Consider the following 27,870-nt stretch of genomic DNA (forward strand, 5'->3'; position numbering starts at 1 on the left):
ACTTTGTTTATCAGAACAAATAAATTGATACAGATTTGGAACATCTCGAATGTGAGTAAATTATGACAGCATTTTCATTTTTGGGTGCATTATCCCTTTAAACCATAAAAAAGGATAAGATTTTAACAGAGGCAGTATTGGGGGAGACACTCTTATTTATTAAATACGCTGTTATATGTGTAATAAAACCTGCAAGACATGCAGTCATTGGTATGGAATTTTCCTTCATATTTTGGTAAAGTACCCACTTTTCCCACAAAAGGATTAAAAGATGCTCACAATGGCTATGGTTAAAAAGGCTATGGTTACATAGCAAGCAAGTGGATTTTGTTTTATTGACCTATTTGTTAACAATGTTGTTACTTGTAGCTTGTTGCAATGCATTTCATCATCGCTTGCTTTAATCACATATACAAGAGAACTGATAACCAGTGTTAAAATGTTTCTATAAAGCTTAGCTTTAGATGTTTTGGCTCTTTATCGCAAACTATGTTTGAAACTGCAAAGTAAATAATAAAATATAATTGCAGTTATTCAAGTTCTTTTCCTTTCGTGTAGTTGTAAGATGTCAATTTTTGAACACGGGTTTATTCATGCACTTGTTAAATAGTTGATTTCAGTTGATTTCTAACCTAATATGAGGCTACGAAATGTAGCTTTAAGGAATCAGTAACGATCACGTTTACTTAAAAAAGTCTACAAATGTGGGTGTGTTTTACCGGATGAGAGAAGGCGTGGCGGAAATCAATAAGAGGGTGATGCGTGGGGCGTGGCCATACAGGATCGCTGAAACATCTTTGAAGGAGGGCGCCAATATACCGCGGAGCAGTCAGGAGCTCACGGAGTCGCTATGGTGACGCGATTGTTTCAGCCGAATTGAGCTGAGGTTGTGATGGGTTGACAGGTGCGTGACAGTCGGGGTGTGTGAAAGCATGTACGCCAAAAGCAAGAACAGCGTGCCACCGGACGGCCAAGCCAGAGAAAAGTAAGTTTATTAATCGGGGGTGTTGAGGGTTATCGTCACGGTCATCTCTGCAGTCTCGTTGTCGCATTTATGTTTCGATCCTGAAGTTATGTTCTTTATGCATAACAGAGACTTTGTTGTTAAAATCTTTACATTCAAGGGCAGACTTTCGCCAACAGCAAAGTTTTAACTCCGATTGTTAGTTTGATTCCTTTTTAACAGGGTTTTATGCATTTACAGTCGCTGTCTGAATGTCGGCTCGCTTCCTTGTGGTTTTGGCACTTTTGCTCAACGCTAGGTATTATAAAAGCGGTACTGACAGGTGACTTTTATATATCTTTTTTTATATAATACAGGCACAATAATAAGAATGTCTAAACCATTTTATGTTGAGAAGAAAAAAAGAATTATATTTTTAAGATATAGGCATCAGATTCTAGATTTTATATAGCCTATGTAATATATAGATGTATGAAGCAAATGCAACCTCTAATTCATAAAATACTTTTTTAAGCTGTCCTTGCGTGAAATGTTAACCCAACACTTTTTATCTGGTCCATCCCTGGAGTAAGCTGAAGTTTAGAAGATGCCTGTCATGTGTCAGAAGAGTGCCAGCTGTTTGTATTTGTGAGAATGAGACTTCAATAGGCCTATATCCCAAAGCCAAGGTAGCACTTCATTCATTAACAGGTGCTAGGTGGTATGTTGTGTGTTTTCATATAGAGCTTGTTAATCGATGCCGTGTTGAATGTTGTGCCATCTTGGGAGGATGGCTGCTAGTGCATTCAATGCAGTGTTTTGTTTTTCTTGTTTGATTAGGAGATATAAGTATGGTAGTTCGGTCTTGCTGTGTTAAAATAGCATTTACGCAGATTCGTTCAGGAAAAGCCCATGGTTCTTTCACTTTTGATTTCTCTATATATCAAACAAAACAAGTAACGGTAGCCTACATTTCAAAACAATAACAGCAGTGGAGTATTATCCTCCCAAGATGGTGGCGCCACTGCAACATGCAACATAGGGCATGATGTCAGGTTCACATTCTCACATGTGTGAAATATCAATAGACATTTTATCACCCTGTTAGCTGTAATATGGCAGATAATGTTGAATCTCATTGGTTCTCAAGTGTTTTGTGACTAGTTTGCAATTTTCAAGTTTTGTCTAGTATTGTTTTGCTTAAGAAGACATATTAACTGGAGTCACTTTTTACTTAATTGATAGATGTGGTCTTTATACTTTCGCTCCCTCACCAGATAACACAAGGGCATTTTATATAAAAAATGTATGTGAGTAGATTATGTCTAAATATGTATGAGACGTGAACTATATCACATGTCATGAAACATGTTTTTTATTGTCCTAAAAATTATGATTATTTTATGTCTCTCTTACTTTGGCTTTTGCTATGCTAATGTAGAAGTCAACTAACATGACTGGATTAAACTGGCACTTCATTTAAAACAAGAGCAAAACTTGTAAAGTTAATCTAAAATAGCAGTTGACAGAATGGAAAATGTGTCAGAATTGAAGGTAATGCAAAACTTAAAAATCAAAATAAAGCTATAAACTCCATAGAATTAACTCCATTTTAATTGTGTTCTTATATAATTCACATTTCTTGAATTAAAGTTCTTGAATGATAATTCATTACACAACATGAAACACAATGTAAAAATTGAATCTTTCATTGCCATGTGGTTATTCCTGCAGCTATAACACAGTTTTCCTGCAGAGTGGTTGGCCTCTGATATTTCTTTCCGTCATTGATATGCAAGCAGCATCGCACAGGCCCTACTGCAAGGTTAAGCAAGCGTGACGGCACAGCTTAGAAACTGGCGACGAGTCTCTCTAGCCAGTCTGTTACACAGCTACCCTTTCTCCTTCTTTACAAAATGCATACGCACAGAGATCTTCAGCTGTGTTAGTTAGACATTAAGAAAACCTCCTAAATGGAATTGTTTTCTGTAAGATGATCATATTAACTATCCCCTACTGTATTTAAGTTTAATATTTATATATTTTTTTGCCCTGTTTCATTTGAATTATGAGGACAAATTTGAGCCTCAGGGTCCGGTTGCACCAGCTGTGCTTAAGTAACTTAGCCTACATTTGACTTAAACGGGTTGCACCATTCAACGTAGTTGAAGTGTGATGTTGCGTACTGTATCAACTTAATATTTACGGAAATCTCCCATCAGGAGTAACTGTAGGAATAAAATAGCAGACTCACTGAACTAACTGAATAAGCTCGTGTTTCACTCGACATTCTTGAATGATTTACACACATAATAAAGCTGACATTTACAGTCACTTACCTTTTCAAATAGAGAACATTATGTGATGACATTTAATTTTTGACGGCTCTAACAAAAACCTAGCGCGCATCCGTGTTTGTATTTCTGCCTGTGTTATGCACGTCAAAATAAAATCATCTTTTTATTTCATTGTCAGTTGGCAGTAAAATGAAGTCACTTTATTCTTGCGTTGATTAGGCTGTATTGTTTTTAAGCGTTCGTTTATTAATCTTATTTGAAATATGTTATAGGTCAAATAAATTTAAATAGAGAATGTTTTGAAATTCACAACATTTCAACAGAACTTTTTCTCATGAATTTAAAGGCTGCTATTGGACTCTTAAAGGTAAATGTCATATTATGCGACTCTGCATTACTTTTCAGAGAGTTTACAAACTACTAGTTACGTTCTTCCTTAAGACCAAATGGTGCAACCAAATAGCATACAGATTTAGTTACTAGCCAGTAGTTACTAATCCTCTAGTGTGGACTTTACGTTCACATTTAAGAAAGAACTTATGAATTGCTGGTGCAACCCTACCTAGGAATCCAAACTTGCATATACACATGAACGCACACACACGTTTAATTATATCAATATGCAAATGTTTAGCAGACAAATGTGCTACCACTGAATCCAAGTAAAACGTAATTCAGATTAATGTTCCACAACAATGCCAAGTAAGTGTGGCCTCTGATACTCTAAGAGCACTTGACCTTTGCGCCGAACCGTTCTAAGTCTGAAACGGTTACAGTAATGTTTCCACGTGAGCCTGGTTAGACACGGCACGATAACAAACTCGGCATGTTTGTCTAACTGACACTGAATAGTGCGAATAAATGCGCGCAGAGGCGTATTAGCTCTGTCTCTTGTTTTATCAAGGCAGAGCATGACGCGTTTATGTTTAGATTATACAATTTTCTGTTATCAGCCCTGCGGTGGAAACTAAACCATTTACTTACCGGCTGTTTTGGGTCAACACAGAGTGGAATAATCAAGCAACAACAATTCATGTCCGGCATGTTTTAGCACTGGGACCGCTCCATCTATCATTTTCTAACGATCTGCAGATCCAGTGTTATATCCTCCATTAATATAACATCCATCACTGAAATGCCGTGAACAAACATACACACCTCAACCTATCTCAGAATCGCAAGAGTAACCAGCTGCAGCTGCAGGCCCACAGTGCAGCCAATCTTGATGGGAGACGGATCTTCCAAACAATCGTCGGTTGACGCATGGGCGGGCTATTTATTTCGCCTTGCCATTGCCCAATAAGGGACTAAGAAAAGTTGTTACGAAACTGATTTTCATGTTTGAAAAAACTTTCGGAAATCTTTCCGAACCTTGGGGGAGTGTATCGAGCTCAGCAATACTAAGTCAAACGTCCATCTTGTTTTTTGACAAGTTGACCATTTCAAGCATGAGAAGACAGCACGTTTTCCTTTCGAATTCCTAACTAATAGAGCATTTTATTAACTAATAAGAGTTAAAAGTTGATGAGCAGTACTTTTCATTTTCTCATCTGAACCTGGCTGTCTCTTTTAAAGAAAAATTATATCCATCTAAAATAGATATTTTCTATGAGAAAGGGTCTGTCACAAAGCTTTAATTCACTGAGAATAAATGTACTGTAAATATACCAACATGCCGGCAGACTAGAATTAATATTAGCCGTTAGCCGAACGCCATTTAACAGTTTTCACACCACTCGGCTATACAAATAGACACGTTCACAGTAATAACGTAGTTATTACGTAAGGGAGGGGATCGGTTCAAGGGGACAGGTTGTGGGGTGGATGGAGAGAAGTCTGGTGACTTCAATGTCAGTCCGTGGGGCGAAAGAGTAGAGTTCAATGTTTGAAGTGAGGGTAGTGCTTATCGAGGTCTGAGGTACTGAGAATTGTTTTCTGATGGATATTGTTTTTTCAGTGAAAAATACTCCGTAGTCCTCAGCAGTAAAAGACGAAGTGGGTGGGGGAGGAGGGTGCCAAAGAAGAGAGTTGAATGTCTTGAAAAGCTGCCGAGTGTTAGGTGCATTGTTCACCTTGGTGGTATGGAAAGATTTTTTAGCTGTGTTAACACTAGCAGAAAACTAGCAGTAGTGACTGGTAGTCCCATAGGTCCGCAGGATTCTTGGTATTGCGCCATTTCCTTTCAGCAGCCCTGAGTGCACTCCGTTGTTCACAGAGGATGTCAGACAACTAAGGGCAGGAGGGGGGGGGGGTGCAAACTGGTCTGGAAGACAGAGGTAATTATCCCTTATGTGTAAACACCAGGAAGAAACATCGCTGATCTCAAACAGTTGAGTAGTTCAGTTTAAAGTTATCTAATGCAATGTCATTGGATAGAGAGCCACTTCATGACCCAAACATCAGCAGAAATACAGTAATTTAACTGGATTACTTTGTGAAAGGCCAATTTGACCTTATTTGTATGGAGTGAAGGTTGTGTTGCTAAATACTGTAAAAGCAACTTCTCAGCTATTTGCAACCATGGTTGCTATCATTTTGTCCTCATGTCATTCTCCTTACTTCTTTCCTGCTCTGATCATTCATTATTAATGATTTTCCTTTTCTCTCCCATCCATCTCTATCTTTGTCTTCATTCACTCACTCTTCTTTTTACTGCAAGTGCATGTGCCAAAAACAAACCCAAAACAGAGATTGTTGTCCCAGATATAAACAGGATCACCCTCTAACTTTATTGCTCCTCAGCTTAGCCTCAAAATTATTTTCTCTTGGGAAATAAGTCTGTGTGCATCCACTGAGTGTGTATCAGCAAATGAAGAAGCTGTCGGTTCATTTGGGGAATGAGGTATAAGGCTGTACTGATGGGGAAAAAAACACAGCATGAGGTTAATGATGCACTCTGAGACTGTGCTCATCTCATGACTGCTCTGTTCATCTTCTGTTTTTAGTACCTCTCCTTATTTTATTTTGCATTTATCGTATAGCTTGGCTCCTGAGCCGATGTGACCCTGGTCATTTTATCAGTCGCTGTAAAAGTATTCAAATGAAGTTGTCAAAGAAATTGATCTATGTATGTGTGAATGGCTTGTCATAATTGCTTGCTAGCACTTCAAACACAATTTTCATGTTTATGTATATTGTTGTTAGAGGTGTTTGACACATATTATTGCCTATGCTTAGTTCTTTCTGCTTTGTGTGTGTAAAACGTGGACTCCGACACCCTCTCACGCCTTGGATTATTTACATTTAGCAGATGCATTTATCCAATGCTAAACTTTTCTGAAAAATAATGGTAATGCCTTGCTTTAATTTTTATTCTAAGGTCAAGTTGCTGCTGCACCATCGCATATTATGGTGTGTACATAATGCAGAATGTGTAAATATGGTGTTTAATGTGTATTGATAACTGTACGTATGTATTGCACACTGTAATCTGTATAAATCTGTATGTGTATAATTGTTGCTGCACTTTCTTGAGCATGTTCTCAAGAATTTCATTCACCAAGTCACTTGTGGTGATGTGACAATAAAAGTGATTTGAATCGTAAATTATGTCAAAACGTTTAATTACACCAAATAAATCATTTAAACCATTTTGATTAAGCAGACTAAATGTAATGTGCCTGTAGTAGACTCAATTGTTTTTCATATTTCATTGACTTAAAACTAGAGAAAAACATGAGGATGACTCAAAACTAAATTGTAATTTCTTCAAAAGACTATGACTTAATCTAACTCAAAATTGGATAGCAAAATACAAAGATACCATTTTCATCACTGAATACAGTAACTTTTGTTGCAGCTCTGGCAGAAAATACATTTAACTAGGTGGCATCCCTCGGCACAGAGGGGCATATCATGCAATTCATTACATTACTTAACCTTGATTACAGCAAAAAAAATAAAATAATTTTTATTTTGCACTGGTACATGTGCGGCAGAGACCTAGTAAAAAGAAGAAAACACAGGCTATCACACCAGCATCAGCACTGGTTCGAAACTGTATAAAATACCCAAGACATTCTGTATAGTTAATTAGTTGCAATGTTTCAAAACTGATTTAGGTTCATACACTGTGAATTACAATAACTATCTGAGAGAACTATTGATAAAAATATAACAGAGACTTGACCTGGACTTGGACCTCCGTGACTTTTGAACATGTCTGATGGCACCACAACAGGTCGTTCGTTTGCAGAGCCTAGGGCTCTGGTGGGTACATAAGTCTGCATCAGGGAATGAAGATAAGGGGGTGCCGAACCAGTGGTGGTCTTGTAGGCAAGGAGCGGTGTCTTGAATATGATGAGAGCGGCTATAGGGAGCCAGTGTAACTTAATGAAGAGAGGAGTGACGTGTGCTCTCTTCGGTTCATTGTAGACCACTCTTGCCGCTGCATTCTGCATCATCTTTAGAGGTTTGGTTGTGTAAGCTGGAAGTCCAGTTAGTAGAGCGCTTATCCAGTCTGGACAGAAAAAGAGCCTGGACTAGGACCTGCACAGCATGCTTGGATAGGAAAGGTCTAATTTTCCTAATATTGTAGAGGATAAATCTACAGGCCCGTGTGGTACTGGCAACCTGATCTGTGAAGTTTAGCTGATCATTGATCACCACTCCCAGGTTTCTGGCCATTTTGGAAGATGTGATGGTTGATAAGCTCAGTTGAATTTAAAAATGTGTCGTTACTCTTTTTGTCTACCAGGATTACAAGCAGTTCTGTTTTTGCAAGGTTCAGCTGCAGGTGATGGTCCTTCATCCAGAGATCATCTGCATAGCAGTGATCGGAAAAGTCATGTTTCCGAATGACAGAGCCTAGGGATGTTATGTATACAGAATAGAGCAACAGTCTAAGCACTGAGCCCTAAGGCACCCCGCTATAGAGATGTTAGGACTCAAGAGACCACACCTCTCCAGGAGACTTTAAATAACCTACCTAGAGAGATGGCCTGGAGGAGATGAGTGGGAATGGGATCTAGCAGGCAGGTAGTTGGGTGGTTAGAAGACATAACCTTTGAAACGTCATCTTTAGATTGGAGAGGGAAAGGGGGGACCAAGCATGTGCCTTTGGTTTGGGCGTGTTCCAGTGGTGAGAGCTGACTGCTGATGGTGGTCGTTTTCTTTATTAAGGAAGACGCAAAATCATCAGGTGTTAAGTCCGATAGAGGTGAGGGTGCAGGGGGGCAAAGAAGAGCAGAGAAGGTTTTAAAGAGAGTACGAGAATCCGGGGAGTTGTTGATTTTAGCATCGTAGTACTGAGTTTTCGCAGAGGAGACATCAGCAGAGAAGGAAGAGAGGAGAGACTGCTAGAGAACAAGAAATGTAGAAGCTGACATGGGGGACGATAGATAACTACATCATGAGTTTTAACAGGGTGGATGACAGTAACAGCATGTGACTCAAAGCAAGTGTTGTCACATGAGGGTTAAATTCCCAGTCGTTAGGGATATGTAGACTGATTCCTCGATCCCTTCCCTGATTGATATGCCTGGGATGTGGGAGAAAGTGTAGTTATTGGAGAGGGCAGCCGGTGTGGCAAACTTTCAGTAAGTGCTAAAAGAGAAACACCATAATGTTTAGCAATAGCTATGATGAAATATGCTTTGTTTACAAAAGATTGGCTATTCCATAAACTAATGGGAATTGTGATTGATGAAGTTGTTGATTCCGAAAGGGTGCGCAGATTATTAGCATTGCGTTGCCTTCTTTGTGATACAGGAGATTTACTAATTGTGGGTTACGAGTAGTGACAGTAGGGATTTGAAAACACATAGTCAAAAGCGAAGAATAAGGAATATAGGCCTACAAGACAAATAACAAGAAGAGAATAAATAGCTAATGCTGACGTGCAATACTCAAGTGCCTTGTCTGTGTCCTTGCTTGGTGGGGTCGATTGTCGATGGTCTTTATGCTCTACGGTCTTCACGCGATGAGGCTCCACATGATTTACTTGGCATTGGAAACGTCTTACAATATCTTACAATAACAAGCAAAATCAGCACGACTAGACAAGAACAAGCGCGACTTCAACACGTGACACGGCGGTAGTAAACAAAGCATTAATACTGCGTTAAACTCAATAAGACAAGATGAACCAATTATACTTACACGCTTTTGTTGACTTTTGCTGCAAACTGCTTCTCCCACTGACTGGGCCGGTGCACTGTTTTAATACTTTACCTGGTGTACTTGACTGGAGCCTAGACAACCTATAACTCGGCAATAGAGGCCAATATATCGGGCCGATATTTGTCATTTTTTTGAATATATCGGCATCCGACGATTTCCTTGTTTTGTAGGGCCGATTTAAAGTTAGGCACGTCTGCGGGCAGCCCTGTGTTATTGGTGCTGTGGAATGTGCTGCAGCTGCTGCATGTGAAGGACCCCAAGCCAAAACTTTTGTGCAGCCTATAATACCTGCTTCTGTCTGCCAATCATCTGTATTTAACTTATGCAGTAAGCATTATTGTGTTTTACACTTACTTTTTACATGTCGGCACCTGAATACTACTGTTACTTAATTAATTTATCATTTTATGTTGTAGGCTGTTTATCTATGCTAATTTGTGTAATTGTTCCTTGTTTTATTTACTGACTTTAGTAGTTAAGTTAGTAGTTTACACAATTTTTTTTGCTGATCCGAAAAATGATCCGATCCGTGACTCAAAATCCGAAGTATGATCCGATCCGTGAGTTTTGTGATCCGTTGCACAACTAGTTTTGGTTCTCTTTTTGTCAATTAAAGTGTAATTGTTTTAATGTGTATCGAATATTGGAATTATAGACTGAATTGAAGATGAAGGCACTACTATAATGCTAACCATGAATGTTTCTTCTGTTTAGTAATTGCTGTCTGATGGCTGAACAAAAATCAAATTAGAAATGTTGTGCATCCACTTATTATTAGTGTGACATTTTAGTGTGCAAATAAAGGGGAAAACTTTTAAACATCGGCACTAAAAAAATTATGGAAGCTTAACCAGAAGTTTAATTCTATGTCTCCTCTGTCTTCTCAACTTTCTGTTTCTGAAGGTTAGCACTTTATGTGTATGAATATCTGCTACATGTGGGGGCACAGAAATCTGCACAGACCTTCCTGTCAGAGGTATGTAAACCTTTTCACTTTTCACCATCTACTGTGACCTTATTATCTTTCATAAAAATCAGAACATTCTTCTCAGTACTTGTGAAATGAGCAAACTAGTTGTGTATAGAAATGTTTTGTTGTGAATTCTATTCACACAACGTGGTAATCTTTTTCCTGTACTGTTGGGCTCAAGTACTGGTGGGCATCTCCCATGAAACTCTTGCTGTACTCTGATACCAAGTTCACCCAAAAGTCAAAATGTTTTCATTATTTAGTCACCCTCAGATTGTTCCAGGTTCTATAAATGTATTTGTTTTGCTAAACAAAAAGACAGATATTTGGAAGAATGTCGTCAAACCAAATCGATCTCATCCCCTGTTTACTGCTAGAGATTTATTTGTTACTGACAATCTTACAAATATCTTCCTTTGTGTTGAACAGAACAAAGAAATGTATCCAGGTTTGGGACAACCTGAGGGTGAGTAAATGATGACAGACTTTTCATTCTTGGGTGAACTGTCCCTTTAATTAGGGACCGGCATGAGAAACTGGACAAAATGTTTCTGTCTAAAAGCACTGTCTGCTGTTGCTTTACACAGATTCTTGTGGGATTAAGTGTTCCCTTCTTAAAACTGTTCTAAGAATGTGGTTTGACTCACTAAATAAAACGGCACTAAAGTTAGTCATCAATAAGTATTAAGGATGATTTCGTTACACGTAAAAACGCATGCTTTTAATCGCATTAGATACCAACATATAAACACTTATAGAACCTGTATATCAATTTCAGTCACTTTTTTTGTTGCTTTTATCCAGAAAGTGTTGATTTTAAGTGCTTGTATAAAGTGAGGTCTTTTCAGGTTTTACCATGCAGGTGACCTGAGTAACAACAAGTTACTTCAGATAAAGAGTGTTAGCTCAGTAGTCAAGTACATATTTGTGAATTCCAGAGAACCAAGATTAGATAAATACTGTAAATAAAACAAAGAAAATGGAGGAAAAGGAAATGACAATTGCATGGTCATAGAGGAAAAAACAGAAATGTTGAACCACAACATGAACATCAGCAAGCCAGAGACTTGTCTCAACTCTTGTAACTACCTCCCCCCCAAAATCCATTGTTCTCGGCTTCCTCTGGGACTCCTGCCTTTTGCCACACTTCGCTCATGCAGAACGTTCACACTTGCACCCAAAAATAGCCATTGTCCTCGCAAAAACGATTTTTGCTAATGTTGTTTATGCAAGTCAGCGTCAGCACTTAAATTGTTCTTAAATTGGAAGTGACTTCAGTCAGTGATCTCATCATGATGGATGGAGTTTTTTATATTTTGTTTCTGTATTTAGGATTTTGAGAGGAGAAGGGTGTGGTAAAAGTATAGATGTAGACTTAAATTGGTCTGAATTGCTTTATCTGTATTTTCTGTTGATGAAGTCGTTTTTCTCTGAAACAGCAGATTCTTTTCATGATCAGGCTTCACTTTCAGATATCTAGTTTTTGACAAACTATTTATCCATGTTTTCTTTTCAAAGAAGGCAGTCTTAGAATGCACTGCTATAAACTCAATGTAAGAAAGCATAGAAGTTAAAACATTTTTATAAGGAAGTTGCCATGTAGCCTTTATACAGCAGGGCAGCTCACCAATTGCTCATTTCCACTGCATAGTACAGTACAGATCGGCACGGTACAACTCACTTTTGGGGGGATTTCCACTATCTACAATACCTGATACATTTGATAGTACCACCTCGGTTGAGTCACAAGTGTGCCGATACCAAAATGTTAATCGTCAATAGCGGTGTCATTGGATTTGCAACACGAGAATACTAATTTTAATACATAATAGTGGCAGTTCATTATATGCTTTGAGACGCATTTGAGACCCTTAACACATTGCTAAATGTAAGATTAGTCCTACTATGGTAGTCAATGGGGGCCAAGAACTGTTTGGTAACAAGCATTCTTCCAGATATCTTAAAAATGGGTTAAAAGTTCATGTTCTGTTCTGAATCGTTTTGAATTTGTTGTAACTCATCCTTTGTTCTCTGACTAACTTGGCAGATCCGATGGGAGAAGAACATAACATTAGGAGAGCCACCTGGGTTCTTGCACTCATGGTGGTGGTAAGAAACTTTTCAACTCTGATAATTATGAGATTATATATTTAGAATATATATTATTGATGGAGTAAGGGATTTCTGAGTGCTCTTGAAAATGAAAAGCAAGACTCAACAAACTAGTTTGCTCGTATATGCTAATGTCTATGCTGTGTGTCTATTTTGAAAAAAAAGGGGTTTGACATAGCCCTTGCTATGTACATCGTCTGACCGGTGGGCAGGTTAACACATGCTTTACTTAGCCAATGATGCTCATGTATTATCAGACTGCCCTAATATAATATTGCACATGGTTTGTCGCAGTGTTTTTTGGGATCTCTACTGTGCTGCTCCTGAGAGAAGAGAAACATGCGAGCACTCGAGTGAAGCCAAAGCTTTTCATGATTACGTGAGTACCCACAACCTTGGCGTTTCTAGTGTGCAGATATGTGCCCGCTTTGCATTATGCAGCATGTGAACAGCAGAGCTACATACGGTCTCTTGAGAAGTCACACAGAATAATTGAGAGCGAGTGCGCCAAGGTGAGGTGAGCAGAAGAGAAGCGAGAAGCTGTGAAAGGATGATGAATTGGTCCATGCTGGATGCGATAGCAATGATGTCATACATTTGAGGTCATCTTGGCTAGCAGAATGAGGACACCTTGACCTCTGTTCTCTCTGAGAGAGAGAGAGCACGAGAGATGGAGATTAAAAGGCTTGTCTATAAAATAGCGACCCATTTTCATTAGGTCAAAATCAGCATATCGCCTCATTGTTTTCCAGATTGATTGTCCCCTTCTAACCTTTATCAAAGATGATTAACTGCTTATAAAGGTTTCATTTTTTGTTCTTGTTCCAATGCTGTGAAGTATCACACTCATCCTCATTCATTTAGGAAATGTTAGAAGGATTATAATTTGTTGAACATGAACTGTTTTGTTGTTTGAACCAAAATTGTATAAATTTATTTAATCATGGTGCTATTTTATGCTTATTGTGTAATAATGAACTAATATCTTTTTATACAAATTGTAATACTTTACCAGATAGCTGTTGTGCATGCATGCTCTTGTAAAACCTAAGTCACTATTTTACATATCGCATGCCTACCTAAGAAGAACTAAATTCTGACAAAGGATCCAGTGACTTTACATTATTTCCATTATTTATATACCATTTTTAGCATGGAAATTTTTTGGGCAGCTCTGTAAATGCACCTCGAGTGTATGAGCATTTTCCATTTCCCTAGCAAATCACAAACACACTATTTGTACCCACTCTGCCTCATTGTGTTCCAAAAAAAACAGCAGACAATGACTGGTAATCTTTTGCATTTCTGTTATTTAGCATGGATGGAATGAGAGTCTCTGGTGATCAGTTAGATGTTTGGCTTTGTTATTTTGAACTCCTAAGGCTATACACATTGCATGTTTAACAGCAGCTATTTCTGGTCTCAGCTTGTCGTGTAAATTTGCATTTTAAGTTATCACACATTTACTTTAGAGTTTTTGTGCCACGTCATATAACATTTTAGAAAATAACATTGTAAATAATAGGTGAGACCTGGAATTGTTGTCACATTTTTGACATTTCTGTCTGTGCAGTATATTGGAGTTCTTGCATTCAAAATAGTTACAAGTGTCTGCCATTAAATGACAAACATCTGTGAAAATCAAACAGAGAATGCCTGGTTTAGCTTTAAGCAGAGTGAAATGTTATGAAAAGTCAGCCCACCGTCTGTATTGGTTATAACATACCCTGGGGTATACCAAGGTTACATTATGATATCCACATGGGTGATATGCAACATATAAAATAAGCATTATGATAAAAAAAGATTTTTATTCTAAGCTTACCTGCATCGGTCATGTAAAGTGTGCAGATAAAACTACATGCAATTGCATTAATCAAAACCATTTAACAAGGCTGCAAATTTTAAGCATTTTGTTGTGCCCCGTTCTGATATGCTTTTAGGGGTGGTGCTGCAGTGTTTCATGTATTCTGACTTCTTTACCATGTTAAACATGCTCCACATGGTCAACTTGTCAAAAAAACGAGTTGGGCGTATGACATAGTATTTCTGTTCTTGGTACTCTCCCCCAGCGTTCGTATGGGTTTCGGAAAGTTTTTCGGGTACGAAATTTCTTTTCGTAACAACTTTCCTCAGTCCCTTATTGGACATTTCTCTCAGAAAAGCACTCCCACACGTCAACCAGGGAGAGTGGAAGAAAGAGCCCGTCCATCAATGTGCTTATTTGTTCGCGAAGTTCAGCTGTGTTTGTTTGTTCATTGAATTTCGGTGAGGAATGTTATATAAACGGTGGATGTAACACAAGATTTGCAAATCATTTAAAACTGATAGATTGAGAGATCATGAACCGCAAGAGGTAAGCGAAACTGAGTCATTTGTCTTGTGTTTTGTTGGCAAACGTGCATAAGGTACACCACGCTTATAGTGAAACAACAGTTATGCAGGGATAAGGCGAGTTCCCCCCCTGGATGATTCCGTTTTCGGAAATAATTGTACAGCGGTATCTGTCTTTTATAAATGTGATCAAACTAAAGACTTTTCGCAGGTAGGAAGTATGCAATACTACTCTAAAGGTATTCAAGATTAATATAAGATTGGCAGAAACTGTGTGTTACATCCGCTTTAACACAATGTCTTTACATGCACCTCTTTCATATACCCTCTTGATGTTCTCCTGTTTGTCTTAAGGCCAGTCTCATCTGTGCTCTCATTTTCTTTGTGTTCACACATAGACTACAACACAAACAGTAGCAAATTAAACATGAGTGCAAGATATTTCACATACGTGCACAGTGCCCACATTCACTTGGATTGTTGCTCCTACACTGTGTAGTCTACTTGTGCTCTTTTGATCCTTGTTTGCCTTTTTACTGAAAACTTTGTGCTCAAGATTTTGTTTTAGTGGCTGTTTGAGCTGACTGTAATGCATCCGAGCTATGTTTTAATAGCACCACAAAACCACAATGTTTTCACATTTTAGAGAGAAAAAAGAATGACATACAATACAGATGTTGCTTCACAAGAGTTGTTTAGCCTTGTGTGTGTGTTTGTGACTGTGTGGGTGTGCGTTATAGTTAACAGTTAACATGTTTTCATGTACAGCTACTTTGTAACAATGAAAATTGTAAAATGCAATGCATGTTATTCATTGAGGGTCACCCACAGACATACAGAAGCAAACACACACAGTGAGTGAATATCTGCTCTGTGTAAAGCGGAGGGAGGCGGGAAATGAGATGTGGTTAGGATGACATCATCACTGCAATACATTAGACTGCAGATATTGTGGACAGTCTGATAGTCTGGTGGTTAGACGGGCCTGGACCATCCCCGCAGAGACTTCATATGCAACAAAAGTCGGGTTCCCTTTCGAGAGAGGTCCCTCAACATTGCGTGAAATGCTATGGGGAATCCCCTACTCCAAACCTATACTGAAGCCTTATGAGCTCAGTGCATTTGTGAGTTGCCCCCTGTAGGAAGGTGGTTAGAGCCGCTCGCTTCTGTGGAAGATCCGGGTTCGATTCCTGTCCCAGCCATCACTTCCCATGTCCAAAGTGCACCGTTATATGTGTTTTACATGTGCGCTATATCTTACAGTTGTTATACGGATATGAAGTGTCTGTAATACCTGTGTAAATACTTTTGACTAAAGAGTGCAGGCTTTACACCAAGTGGCTTGCTATACTGTCACGCTCCCCATGTGAATGTGGGTTTGCGCGCACTTTAGCACAGACCTTCGTTGTTACTTATGCACAATGCTGTATATCTTGTGTCCCAGCCTAATATCGGACTCCAGGAGACAGCGCTGAGCGGTGTGTGGATGCAGGGTGGTGCTGTTCAATTTGTATATTCGCAGTCTCGCTATCTAGTATTCTTTGCTTCCAGCTCCTGGCACGGTGGTGTCCTGTTGTATACACATTGGGTTTTCAGTGCTCCCGTATACGCAGCGCTTAGCCCCTATATCGAGCAATGGATCTGTGTAGCTTTAAGCTCCCCTTCATGTATGTCAACTGCTAGAGCCGTATTATGAGTTCACAAGGCCCCGGTCACTCAGTGCTCTTCCCTATCATACCTCTGTTTGAAGTTAGATTTGCCCACTACTACGGAATGCTATCAACTACCGCGTACTACGTGCTGTTATGCAATCCAGTTTTGTTGCATATCGATCTGCGAGGATTAGATCCTCGCTTTGTTTCATTCTATCATATCTGTGGCATATCCATACAGCCCCTTATCAGGTGCTTTCAGCGGTTCACAAATCGTCAAACGGGTTATTGCACCCCAACTGAACCATATATTTGTTTTAATCCAGACAAACCCCTGTCGTAGGCGTTTTTCTGTGATTCATGTGGCCATTCTGTGAATATGTGAATAGAGTCAGAGAGCGAATGTATTTGCGACCTTTTTATTTTGACATATGGCTGGATTTTGCGGTGGTGCTGGCCTTTCAGCAGCCGCTCGAGTCCGCGTTTGCTACATGTTTTCCGTTGCTCTGTGTACTGCTTGTAGGACAGCTAGATACAGGGCTGGTCGCGCCAGTCTTTGCCCTTTAGTGCTGCGGCTGAGCGCCGCTGGCTTGATATGCTTCAACCATTTACCACATGCGAGCTTACCCCTTTGTATAAGGTGTTGTATAAGGTATATAAGGTAAATTCTTTGTAAATTGCTTTGACTAAATGTAAATGTGTCTACCTCGTACGTTTGTTGGACAGTTGTTTCTTTCTTCTTTGTGTGCTTATTATGTGTACCATTGTAGCGCTGTTCGAGAGCTGTTTGCTTGATTTTGAGCTCCCTTACTGTTAGGGCTGCTCGATTATGACAAAAAACATAATCAGGATTATTTTGGCCAGTATTGAGATCCCGATTATTTAACACTATTACTCTATTATTTACCCTTAAAACAACATAGAAAATAGAAAAAACTTGGCTTTTAAACTCTGAATTTAATTGAAAAATAAATGTAAAGAAATAGCACTACTGAACCACTGTAAAGGAAAGGGTGCGCTGTGGATTTATGCTACAAGAATAGAGAGTGTCCTTGCAAAATGGAATGCAACACTATAATCGTTTGACTCGATTATTTTGTTTTTGTAATTGATGAAGGCCAAAGCTGACGATTACGATTAATTGCACAGCCCTGCTTACTTGTGCTGTGTATTGGTCCATAAGGGAGATGTGCCAAATAGCCGCAAGTGCAGCTTCTTGCATAAAGTTTTTTGTTCACAGGTGTGTAAACATATGGTCACGCTCACTCTTGGTCTCGGTTCGAGCTTATCTGTAAGGTCTCATGTTGGCTAACTGATGTCTGCTCGTGACGGAGGATCTGGCCGATCCCATTTTATTCTATTTCGCTGGCTGAATGCCAGTGCTTAGTATACAGGGTTTGTTCTGCCCTGCTTGGCCCGGCACTTGCCGTTTCTAAACTTGTTATTCTGCTATGTGTATTGCTACCCTGTTCAGTGTAGTGTTCTTGGGAACTAAGGTGTTACGGTTGGATTGGATCCTGTTGCAGAATTTGGTATCCAATCGTCTTTGAGCCTATGTAAGGTGTGTGCTGTTAGTGGGAGTTGTGCCATGTGCTACTGCCAAGAGTTATGCGGCTGTTATTCGCTGCTCATGCGGTGTGATTTTTTTTTACGGTTCCCCATAGCATTTCACGCAATGTTGAGAGACATCTCTCGAAAGGGAACATCTCCAGTTACAGTTGTAACCTCGGTTCCCTGAGAGGAGGGAACGAGACATTGCATATACTGCTGTAATGTTCAGTCGTAAGATTCTGAGGATATGCTGTCCAGATGTTGAGTACTATATAGTGGCGGTGGCCACGCCTCTTATCGCCGTCTTGACAGACATTGGCCAGTTCTATTTCATAAGTCTTCAGGACAGGTTTGGAAAAGGGCATTTCCTCGTTCCCTCCTCTCAGGGATCTGAGGTTACGACAGTAACCGGAGACGTTTTCTGTGCAGTCATCCTGATCCTTAAAAAAGTTACCTAACCCTAAGATCTTCATCATGGGCAAAACTAGAGTACATTCAGTTAAAGCAACACTTTGTAGTTTTTTTATCTTAAAATAATGTCTATAAAATTATTTCAGTGGTAGAACAACTCTAAACTGGATGGATTCTACTCACGCTGCTACCTGAGCAGCCTCATAGGGGCTACAACACTGGTAACGGACTACTGCACTTATCAACCCTACATCAACCTGTTTTTTTCTTTGGAGTTCAAATGTGTCTACACGTCTATTTTGTCTGTACATGAAGTGCCCAATAGCATTACAGGGGGATGGATGGATCAAAAGAGTGGGGCAGCTAGCGCCTACCTTCCTGTATGGTATCATTGGTATTTTTCCTGTTGTTACTGTATATTTGTCGCTGTTCTCAGCTTTTAAAAGTCGTGTCATGCCATACACCGGGCTCAAGTTCAGCTATCACTATAATATTTCTCAGTTCTCTCTTCATTTTTAACAGTTTGTTACAAATCACATGCTTATCTAAATGGATGTGACAAGATTACAAAAGTTCAGACAGAATCATCTTTTTAGGGTTGAATATGAAATGGAACCAGGAAAGCAGGAGACAATGCTTGGATTTCTTTATGCCTGGGTTTGACATACATACACAATAGCTAGGAGGGTCCCAGCTAGAACTCCTCAAAACACAGAGAGACAGCCACAGAGAGACTTGTGTCATTCTTCCAATCTAATGTTCACCTTAGACTAGAAAAATAACAGAAAACATTTCCAATAAATTAACCACACAAACATGTAAACAAAAGAATATAAACTTAACCCACAAATTGGTTTTATGAAATCTTCACATCAAGGCATTTTGACTGGTTTGGATACATGTGAATCTGTCTTAGTCATTTGAATCTTGTCGTGCTGAGAGTTAACTTTCGTAGCATGTTAGTGCTTCATTTGGGGTTTTGAGAACCTGGAGTAAGGTGATTTTTTTATGTATCCCTTGTAGATTGAATTTATTTTCCTCGGTCTGAGCGTAAGGATGTGGTCTTGATGCAGCCGATGAGAAAGTCTAGACAAGGGGACTTGCAATGCTACCCACGTTTTTGTTAATGAGTAAAGAAATGAGTGTCTCTACCCAGCCTCTGGAAGCATCCTGCTCTCTAAAGACACACACACACATATACTGCCTCCTTATTGCAGACAGAAGGGACAGAATCAAATAAATATGGAAATGGGTGAACTTATAGTAACAGGGAGTGCTGGATCTGGCAAAAACGTTAAGGATTGTATATATGTATTTACAATATGCACATGAATAAAAATTTACTGAAACATATATTTTATGTTTTCATACACTGTTATACATATACTCAAAGTCCTGCCATTTTGTGGCAAGGGTACACTGAAAGTACATGTAATGAAAATGAAGCCTATCTGCGAACCATTATGAAGTCTCAGATGCGATAATTTAAGTAATGATACATTTTCATGACTGTAATGCAGCTAAATATTAACCTTTTATATAGAAATGTTTAATCTCCTTGAAATAATCTCTTTGTAATGATTTTTAAAGAAAACAGGTTCATCTGAGATTCATCTAATAACTTGCAAACGTTACAGAGTAGATGTGTGAATCTTTCTCTGCTCTAAAGTTGTATTTCTTAGATGCTGTAAGATATTTTTTAAGACATGTGTTTGTGTTCCTGTAGAGTGCAGCAGCAACGCACAGTCCTGTTATTGGAAGTCCTCCTGGAGAGGGTATGCCAATGCCTCCAGGATTTATTCAAGTACGCACACACACACACTCACTTAAGGTCAAAGTACTGTTCCACACACAGTGTATGCGACATATTTGACCGCGTTTTACCTTAAATCAGCTCAGTCCATTGAGATAAATGAAGTTTATATCTGCAATATAACATCATCTGTCCTTATATATTAAGCCTTATGTTGTTTTGTACACTGCAACACTTTGTTCTTACCCATAACTTTTGTCTTGCCTCAAACAAGGTTAATTGTATAAAATAATAAGTCATTTTTGAGATACATTCATTTGGATTAAAATCCAAAATTTAGTTAAAGAATGAAGCGTTGCCCTCTGGTGGTTATATTAATAGGAGCACTTTGGTTTGCCTGTTGTATGGTGACATTGTTTTCTGTTCTTGATAATATATGTGTGATATAGTCCAATTGATCAATATTGTTTCCCTGCTAGTTTATGTCTCCTCGATACCCAGGTGAGCCCAGAGGTTCTCTCAGAATACCCAGTCAGGTATTCTCCTTCTGTCTAGTTCTTCTGTGCATAGTTTCTTTTGGAAACTGATGTTTTCATTTAGTGCTTAAAAGTGTGATTTGTTCAGTCTTTGGGCCCTGGGAACTCGCCCCTCCTACCTAGTGGAATGGATCCTACAAGACAACCAGGTATTGACATTTAAAATACATTTATGAGGAAGTCTCACATAAAATCTGCTGTTAGATGTTAAAAAGAGCTTACTGAAAGCAGGTTTTTTCATGGAATGTTATACAGTTACACAGTTCCCCATTGTGAGAACGAACTTCCTCAAATGTACAGTGATATAAAGAGCTATAAAGGCATGGAATCTTTTACCATTGTCAGTACGTACACTGTAAAAAAACAAGAATATAGATTAAACAGTTTTCTATGTTTTTCTTGTAAATGTCTGGTCTTGTTCTGTAATTTAATAGTTTTGACTGTTTTAAAAAAATAAATTAAAAAGATATTGTAAAAAAACTGAAATTTTACAAGAATGCCAGAAATAAACTTTAAAATAATGGGTTTCCGCTTGCGTTCCTGTAAATTTGATTTAATTTTTATGCATGTAAGAATGTGTGGATTTTAAGTGTTGTGTAGACCCTAGGAAGATGTTATGAATTAATGTTTTTGGGATATTATGGAAAATGATTTTGTTTTTTTTTGATGCATAGAATGATGAATGTATTTTAAGAGTGGCATGGAGCCCAGGAAGATCAGTAATGCTGCTGTGTAAAGCTAATGGGGATCTAAAAAAATTAATAAAAATAGGCTGAACTCGGTTAGTAATGCAATCCTAAATGACCCAATGAGAGAATACACATATTTTCTTACAAAATCAGCACCGAAAATGATACAAAAAAGACTGCATGTTTATGAGTAATATTGTGTGAATAATCGTAGATGTAAATGTTTTTGCACTTTTTTTTACAGTACATAAAATGTACATAATATATGCACATAATATGTACATAATAAAGGACTATAAATATAGAGTACTACCGAAAGATCAAAAATCAATGCTTTATTTCTACATTGTGAAGGACATCCCAACATGAGTGGCCCCATACAGCGAATGACTCCTCGAGGAATGGTTCCTATTGGACCCCAGGTGAGATCTGTGTGAATAATTGGGGAGAGCCGTGACTGCACAATACAATAATGTATTCTAATGCATTATGCTTCTTTTTAGAACTATGTTGGTGGGATGAGACCTCCCCTTAATGCCCTTGTAGGACCTGGAATGCCTGGAATGAGCATGTAGTTAAATGAATATCTCAATCCATCAGTCATTCTTAACCATTCTAGCTGTCTATGTTGAGTTATTTAATGTCCTATGACGGTTTACAGGGGTCCTGGAGGCAGACCGTGGCCAAACCCTCCTAATTCGGTAAGTTCTAAACATGGCACATTGATAAGTGATCAAAAGTTTTATATCATGAATAACATCAACAACGGTTCTTACCCTCTCTTTGCCATCTCAGATCCATTATTCATCTACGTCTCCAGGTAGTTATTCGGTAGGTAATGTAATGTTCTGTGAAACCCAGCTAAAGTCTTTTTTTTGTGATTTACAGTATTCTACATAAAATCATCATACATATTGTAAAGAACATTCTGTGAAAATATAACCTCGATCGTTTGAATCCTATTGAATAAGATTGAAATCATAGTGAAATGATTGACTGAAATCAATTTTTGTTGCTCCAAATATCATTATTAGGTTATGAGACAAGTGTTTGAAAAGAATATCACATTTTGTCACATCATGTAACAACAGTAGCTTTGAGTAACTCATTTGAATAAGCAGAATCAGTGTGTTTACAGGGACCCCCAGCAGGAGGTGGTCCTCCTGGAACACCCATCACACCCAGTCCAGCAGGTAAACAAAGCAGTTTTGGATCTATAAGAAAAGAGTTAGATTGACAATAACAGTCAATGAAGATGTAGGTTTATGCAATAATAAATAAATACAAATAATGGAGTTGGCTTGGTGGTGGGATGCCAGAGCAATTTCGATGGTATATGAAGTATGCAGCTGTCTGTGTTTGTGGTGTGTAACAGGATAAGATGAAAAAGAGGCCCCCAAAGCCTAGTTTAGAATATTTATACTATAAATATGTCACAAAATGACAATTATTATTTTGTTTCGTGTGCAAATTCAAACCGTTGGGATTTCGTTGAAACAAGCATTAGTAAACTCTCTTTTAATGTATCTGGTCAATGCATACAGTACGCTGCCTATGTTGACCCTATAAAAAGACATTTGTTTGTTCCATTGTTTACCTTTATTGAATGCAAGTCGGTTGTTTTGTGTTCGCCAAACAATGTTCAAAAAATACATCATGTATAACAACATCTCCTAGAGTCAAACAACTCTGGTGACAACATATACAGTTTGATCAGCTCAGTCGCTCCTAACGGAAGCAGATCAAATGTGAGCAAAGTACTCATTTTAAATTGGTTAATAATAAGAAAAGTATATTTTGTTTTGTAATGCAGTTTATTTTCATTTTAGTTTCCAAGTGACGGCCCAATAGGCAGCATGGCAAGCATGGAGCCTCATCATATAAATGGTGCATATTGAATTGACACAGCATAATGTCATGCGAAACTTTGTGTTGTTGTAAATGTCCATCTATAAGGATAAGTCTGTCTATTGTCCTGTGTTCAACAGGGTCTGGTGACATCGAAAGTCTCCCAAAGGTTTGCAACAATTTCCTCATTCTCTTGAAATAAACATTTCAATAGTGACAAATGCTCTCATGGTTATTATAGTTTTCTAAAAAGATCATCATTTTTTACACTTAACAGAGCTCACCAGGAAACCTCAGCATGAACAATCGGCCTGGCACACCAAGAGATGATGGAGAAATGGGTGGCAACTTCCTCAACCCTTTTCAAAGTGAAGTGTAAGTATAAAAAATCAATTCCACGGAATCCCGTCTTTACTAACATTATCTGTCACTGAAAATGGAGCTTCTCTTTCTTTCTCTCTATGCAGTACTCTCCAAATATGACCATGAGTGTGTGAATGGATAGACACTGCAGCGGTTCAGCGAAGAAGCAGAATCCTCAGACGTTTCTACTATTGTGAATTATGTTTTCATGTTATTCTATGTACACCAAAACTAAACAAACCCAAGCAAGCCACGAAAGGAGTTTCAGAAAGCATGGTAGCAGCTTTATTTTATGGTATATGTTTGTGTTCCATTTATATTGACACAGGAGGGAAAAGGGGGTTCTTTTAAAATGATTTTTAAGTGATCTTTAACCTCAAGATCACTGGATTTCAACACACTGCCACTACTAAATAAATTTTTTTATTAGAATATTCGTAGTGTGGTGGAAGATCACCATGTATCAAAAGCATTTTATACATACCAAAGGTGTGAGTATGTAAAACAACTGAGCCAAACTTGAATATATTGGTTTCACCTCAAGTACAAAGTAAACTAAGAAGAATTTAAGATATGCTCACATTAAGATCATTTGCACCATTGTATTCTGTGTTGTCTTTTGATGTCCATAGGTCTCAGCTAGATCATAATGGTCAAGCTGAAGCAATATCAATCTGGTCAATAAAATACATACAGCTGCGGAACAAAATGAGAGACCATTGCAAATTTTCATTTAATCGGCATATTGTGGCCAGTCCAGTGCGTGTTGAATTTCAACAAAATCAAACATTAGGAGTGACATGAAGTCATACAACAGCAATGTCAAAGACTGACAGCATGACAAGACAAATGAAAATTTACAAGAATACTCTTTTTACTTTTCCTAAATACACGTACAAATATAACTTTTTTTGCTTAAAAGTGTATGAACTTTCTCTCAGAGGCATGTAAGGTCTGAAAAAAATACAAGTGTATCTTTTCTGTTATTTTCACATTTCATTTTCTGCAAATATTAGACGATCATTTTATTTCAAGAAATATTGTTATTAGTTCACAGAATGAAACAAAAAAGTTGTTTCCTAAACGCATCTATAAATCGTAAATAAAGGTCTTTTTTTCTGCGGATGCAAGTTTCTCTGTTAACAAAGGTGCGGCAGCAAATAAAGAAAAAAAAGAAAATAAGAAAAAAATTGTCTCTTACAAACACCAGTACTTTGACCAATGTGCCCAACGAAATGGTGATGCTTGCATCGCATCACAATAAATTGTGATATCAGTCAATAACATGATTTTACCCTCTGATTATTTATTTGCCTAAATTTCAAGAGAAAACTCACTCAAGACAAGTCAGGCATGACTTCAGTAAACCCACAATTATACAGTATTAAAATATACAATTATATAACATTTTCACAGTACAACTGTTAAGAATCCGACAAGTACTGTAGGCTACAGGTGTGTTAATAGTAACAAGAATCCATTAGCTTTTACGCCTTAAAAAATAAAGCAGTAATGATAAAAATAGAGAAACAGAGCATATGTGACACTTGGGTACAAAGACGGGTATGCAAGAGTTTCAATGAGGCCTTTTTCATCGCTTTACGACGCTCAGGTTACAGCAGTATCCAAGTCTAACAAGAGTGTCTGTTAAACATATCTTTATACATCTATAAATGCATAAATAATGTAAATGAGCTCATAACCGCCTGCTTAAAGTTAAGATCTTTATTTCAAAACACCCGAGGCGAAGAGCTCTGTACGGCTGTTTTGTTCTTAATTTAAGGTTTGCACAGTTAATGGGACAGAAATATTGTTGATTTTAACTACTGAACTGCATATAATAAACCCAGTGACGTCTGTCTGGTTGGTCCTTCATCAGCCTATAAATAAACAGAAAAGGCAGAGAACTTTCTGTTTCAGAATGTTCTCGCTAGTGCTTCGGACATAATAATACATATTTGAATAATGTAAAACATATATCAGATAATATACTCGCGGGTGCATTGGATTATTGCCACGCATTATGTGCGCGTGTTTTATGATGTGTTCTCTGTTACTGTGATGGGAGTGAATCGTTGTTTATGTAGCTCATACAGTGTATTAAAATAAACGGATGACTATGATTATTCAGGAACATTAGAATCGTATGTGCAGTGTTGAAAGCCCATAGAAATATTGGAGAAGGACAGCTGTAAATAAGCATTTGATAAACAGGTCTAATTTATTCATATCAGTGTAATACTTTGTATTTCTTAACCTCGGTTACTTTAAAAGTTCTACGTTTATTACGTTTTCAAAATTTAATTTTGAACATTTTACATTCGGTATTATGAAAGAACAAAAATCTTATTTAAATTACAATAAAAAACCTTACCTAAGCAGTTTAGGATATCCTGTCTAGTAACAAATTACGAGTTAAAAAATCACGCTTTTATTGTGCATTTGTTTTGATTAAAAAATACAGCTAACTAACGCAACAAAACACACGCACAGATATACATGGTCATCTTTAATATATAATAAAAGTTGCGAAAAAAGACTGTACAGATAAACGTAAGTAGCGTTCTATTCCAACGGATTGAATCTGTAGGGGAAGATGCTTTACCCTGACGTGACGTCGTTGTTAACGAGCTTTAATGGGAATTAAAGCGTCATCCCATTAGCTTCCGATACTGGTTACTCACGCTGCTTTTAAAAGTCTCCAGCTTGCTTGACGTGGTGCTGCTGGTGAACTGCGCGCTCCTCTCGATGTTTTGCACCCCCTGGCACCTGAGAAATGCCCAAACCTGCCTTTGGCATTGCGACGACCCAAAATAGTAGATGAGTGGGTCTAAACAGCAGCTGACGCTCCCGACGCACATGGAAACCAGGTAAGCGGCGTAAGACTCGTCGTTATGCTTGTGAGCAAACCGCACATAATGCGACAACAGGATGATGTTAGTGGGTGTGAAGCATATCACAAAAACCGAAAACACGGTTAATGCCATGAAAACAGCCCGCGTTTTTCTCGCGCGGTTTTCCACGTTGGCGGCGCACAAGGCTTGGATAATGCGCACGTAGCATGCAGTGCTAAAAATGAGCGGGACGAAGAAGAAAAGAGACGAAAAGATGGGGAAAAAGTACAGGTAGTACTCGCGAAGGTGATGAATGTCAAGGACGTCGTGACAGGTGGTTATGCCAAGGTCGTGGATGGCAATGGTCTGATCGGAGATCAGTAAAGGGGTCACGCCGCCGATAGATAAAAGCCACATGGCACCGCACACGACGGATGCGGTTTGCGGACTGCGCCACGTGAGCGAGTCCATCGGATAAACGACAGCCATGAAGCGATCCACGCTGATGCACATAATCAGTAGCACAGAACAATACATGTTGCAATAAAAAGCAGCCGTGACGAAACGACACATCCCAGCACCGTATATCCAATTGTTTCCGTTGAAATGGTACGCGATCCTAAACGGCAGGACGAGCACGAACAGCAGGTCTGCGCAGGCGAGATTAATCATGTAAATCACCGCCGGTTTCTTCGGCCTCACTTTGCGCACAAACATAACAAGCGCGAGGAGGTTTAAAGGAACGCTTATAATGAACACAAAAGTGTATATCGTTGGAATGACAGCTGTCACTACACGGCCTGTGAGAAATTTGGAGGCCTCTTGGGAGATGTAGTAGCGCTTTTTGACCGCAGGGTGGTGATCTTTCCTGTGTTGGGATGCGGGCTCTATCCCGGAGCCGCTTTCCTCTTGGACGTCCAGATACTCAATCGGCTCGTCGGTTAAAGTGATGGAGAAAGCCGAGAACGTCCGAACTAAATTAGTCGTTTCTGAAAAGAGTTGAAATTCACATTTACCTTCGTGTTCAATGGTTGTTGTCACTCAACATGTTTATTCAATTTGAGATAAAACGCACCAAATGATGAATTCGTTTGATGCGTTTGTTAAGTTTTATGTAGTAGCAAAACAATCCCTTGTCCGGTTAATTGAAAAAGCTTAACAATAAAAGCGTTTGTTTTATGTCAATTCCATGAAAATGAAATCACATAGATGCGACATTACCGTTTTTCTGCAGCTGCACAGATGCGGAGGTTTCCAGCGCAAACAGTCCCATCAAAACCAGAATCCACAACATGTCTAAATGTAATACTGGTCTGAAAAAGATTTGCAAAAAACAAAGACGTTTTTACTATTACTTTCTAGCAGAAGGACAAAAACTGCTGTCCCTCGCATCAAGCGAGACTTGGGAGGATGGATCCACGCCCTCTCTAGTTTGGATGTGAACGCCCACTCAGAAG

The 27,870-nt window shown here is 38.6% G+C and overlaps 2 protein-coding genes across 4 annotated transcripts; one reads left to right on the forward strand and one right to left on the reverse strand.

The window, feature by feature from the left end:
- Positions 1 to 757: 757 nt before the first annotated feature.
- Positions 758 to 24,865, forward strand: ssbp2a (single stranded DNA binding protein 2a). 3 transcript variants are annotated; one of them, XM_079451194.1, is made up of 17 exons: positions 758 to 985; positions 10,264 to 10,336; positions 12,378 to 12,439; positions 12,737 to 12,821; positions 20,117 to 20,194; positions 20,623 to 20,679; positions 20,768 to 20,828; positions 21,723 to 21,790; positions 21,872 to 21,939; positions 22,030 to 22,069; positions 22,164 to 22,199; positions 22,507 to 22,561; positions 23,046 to 23,116; positions 23,198 to 23,255; positions 23,357 to 23,385; positions 23,494 to 23,591; positions 23,684 to 24,865. In XM_079451194.1, exons 1-17 carry the CDS (start codon positions 933 to 935, stop codon positions 23,697 to 23,699), a joined length of 1,008 nt encoding a protein of 335 aa, XP_079307320.1. In that variant the 5' UTR covers positions 758 to 932; the 3' UTR covers positions 23,700 to 24,865. The 3 variants fall into 3 exon arrangements, with proteins under 3 accessions (XP_079307320.1, XP_079307321.1, XP_079307322.1); XM_079451195.1 differs by having other exon boundaries at positions 22,164 to 22,188; positions 22,496 to 22,561; positions 23,684 to 24,737; XM_079451196.1 differs by lacking the exon at positions 758 to 985 and adding an exon at positions 9,568 to 9,687 and having other exon boundaries at positions 23,684 to 24,703.
- On the reverse strand, positions 23,838 to 27,842 carry f2r (coagulation factor II (thrombin) receptor). Its single transcript, XM_079451193.1, has 2 exons — positions 27,635 to 27,842; positions 23,838 to 27,402 (listed from the first exon to the last, which is right to left on the reverse strand). Exons 1-2 carry the CDS (start codon positions 27,705 to 27,707, stop codon positions 26,231 to 26,233), a joined length of 1,245 nt encoding a protein of 414 aa, XP_079307319.1. The 5' UTR covers positions 27,708 to 27,842; the 3' UTR covers positions 23,838 to 26,230.
- Positions 27,843 to 27,870: the final 28 nt, after the last annotated feature.

Source organism: Barbatula barbatula, assembly GCF_947034865.1.
Source record: "Barbatula barbatula genome assembly, chromosome: 2".
NCBI lineage: Eukaryota > Metazoa > Chordata > Actinopteri > Cypriniformes > Nemacheilidae > Barbatula > Barbatula barbatula.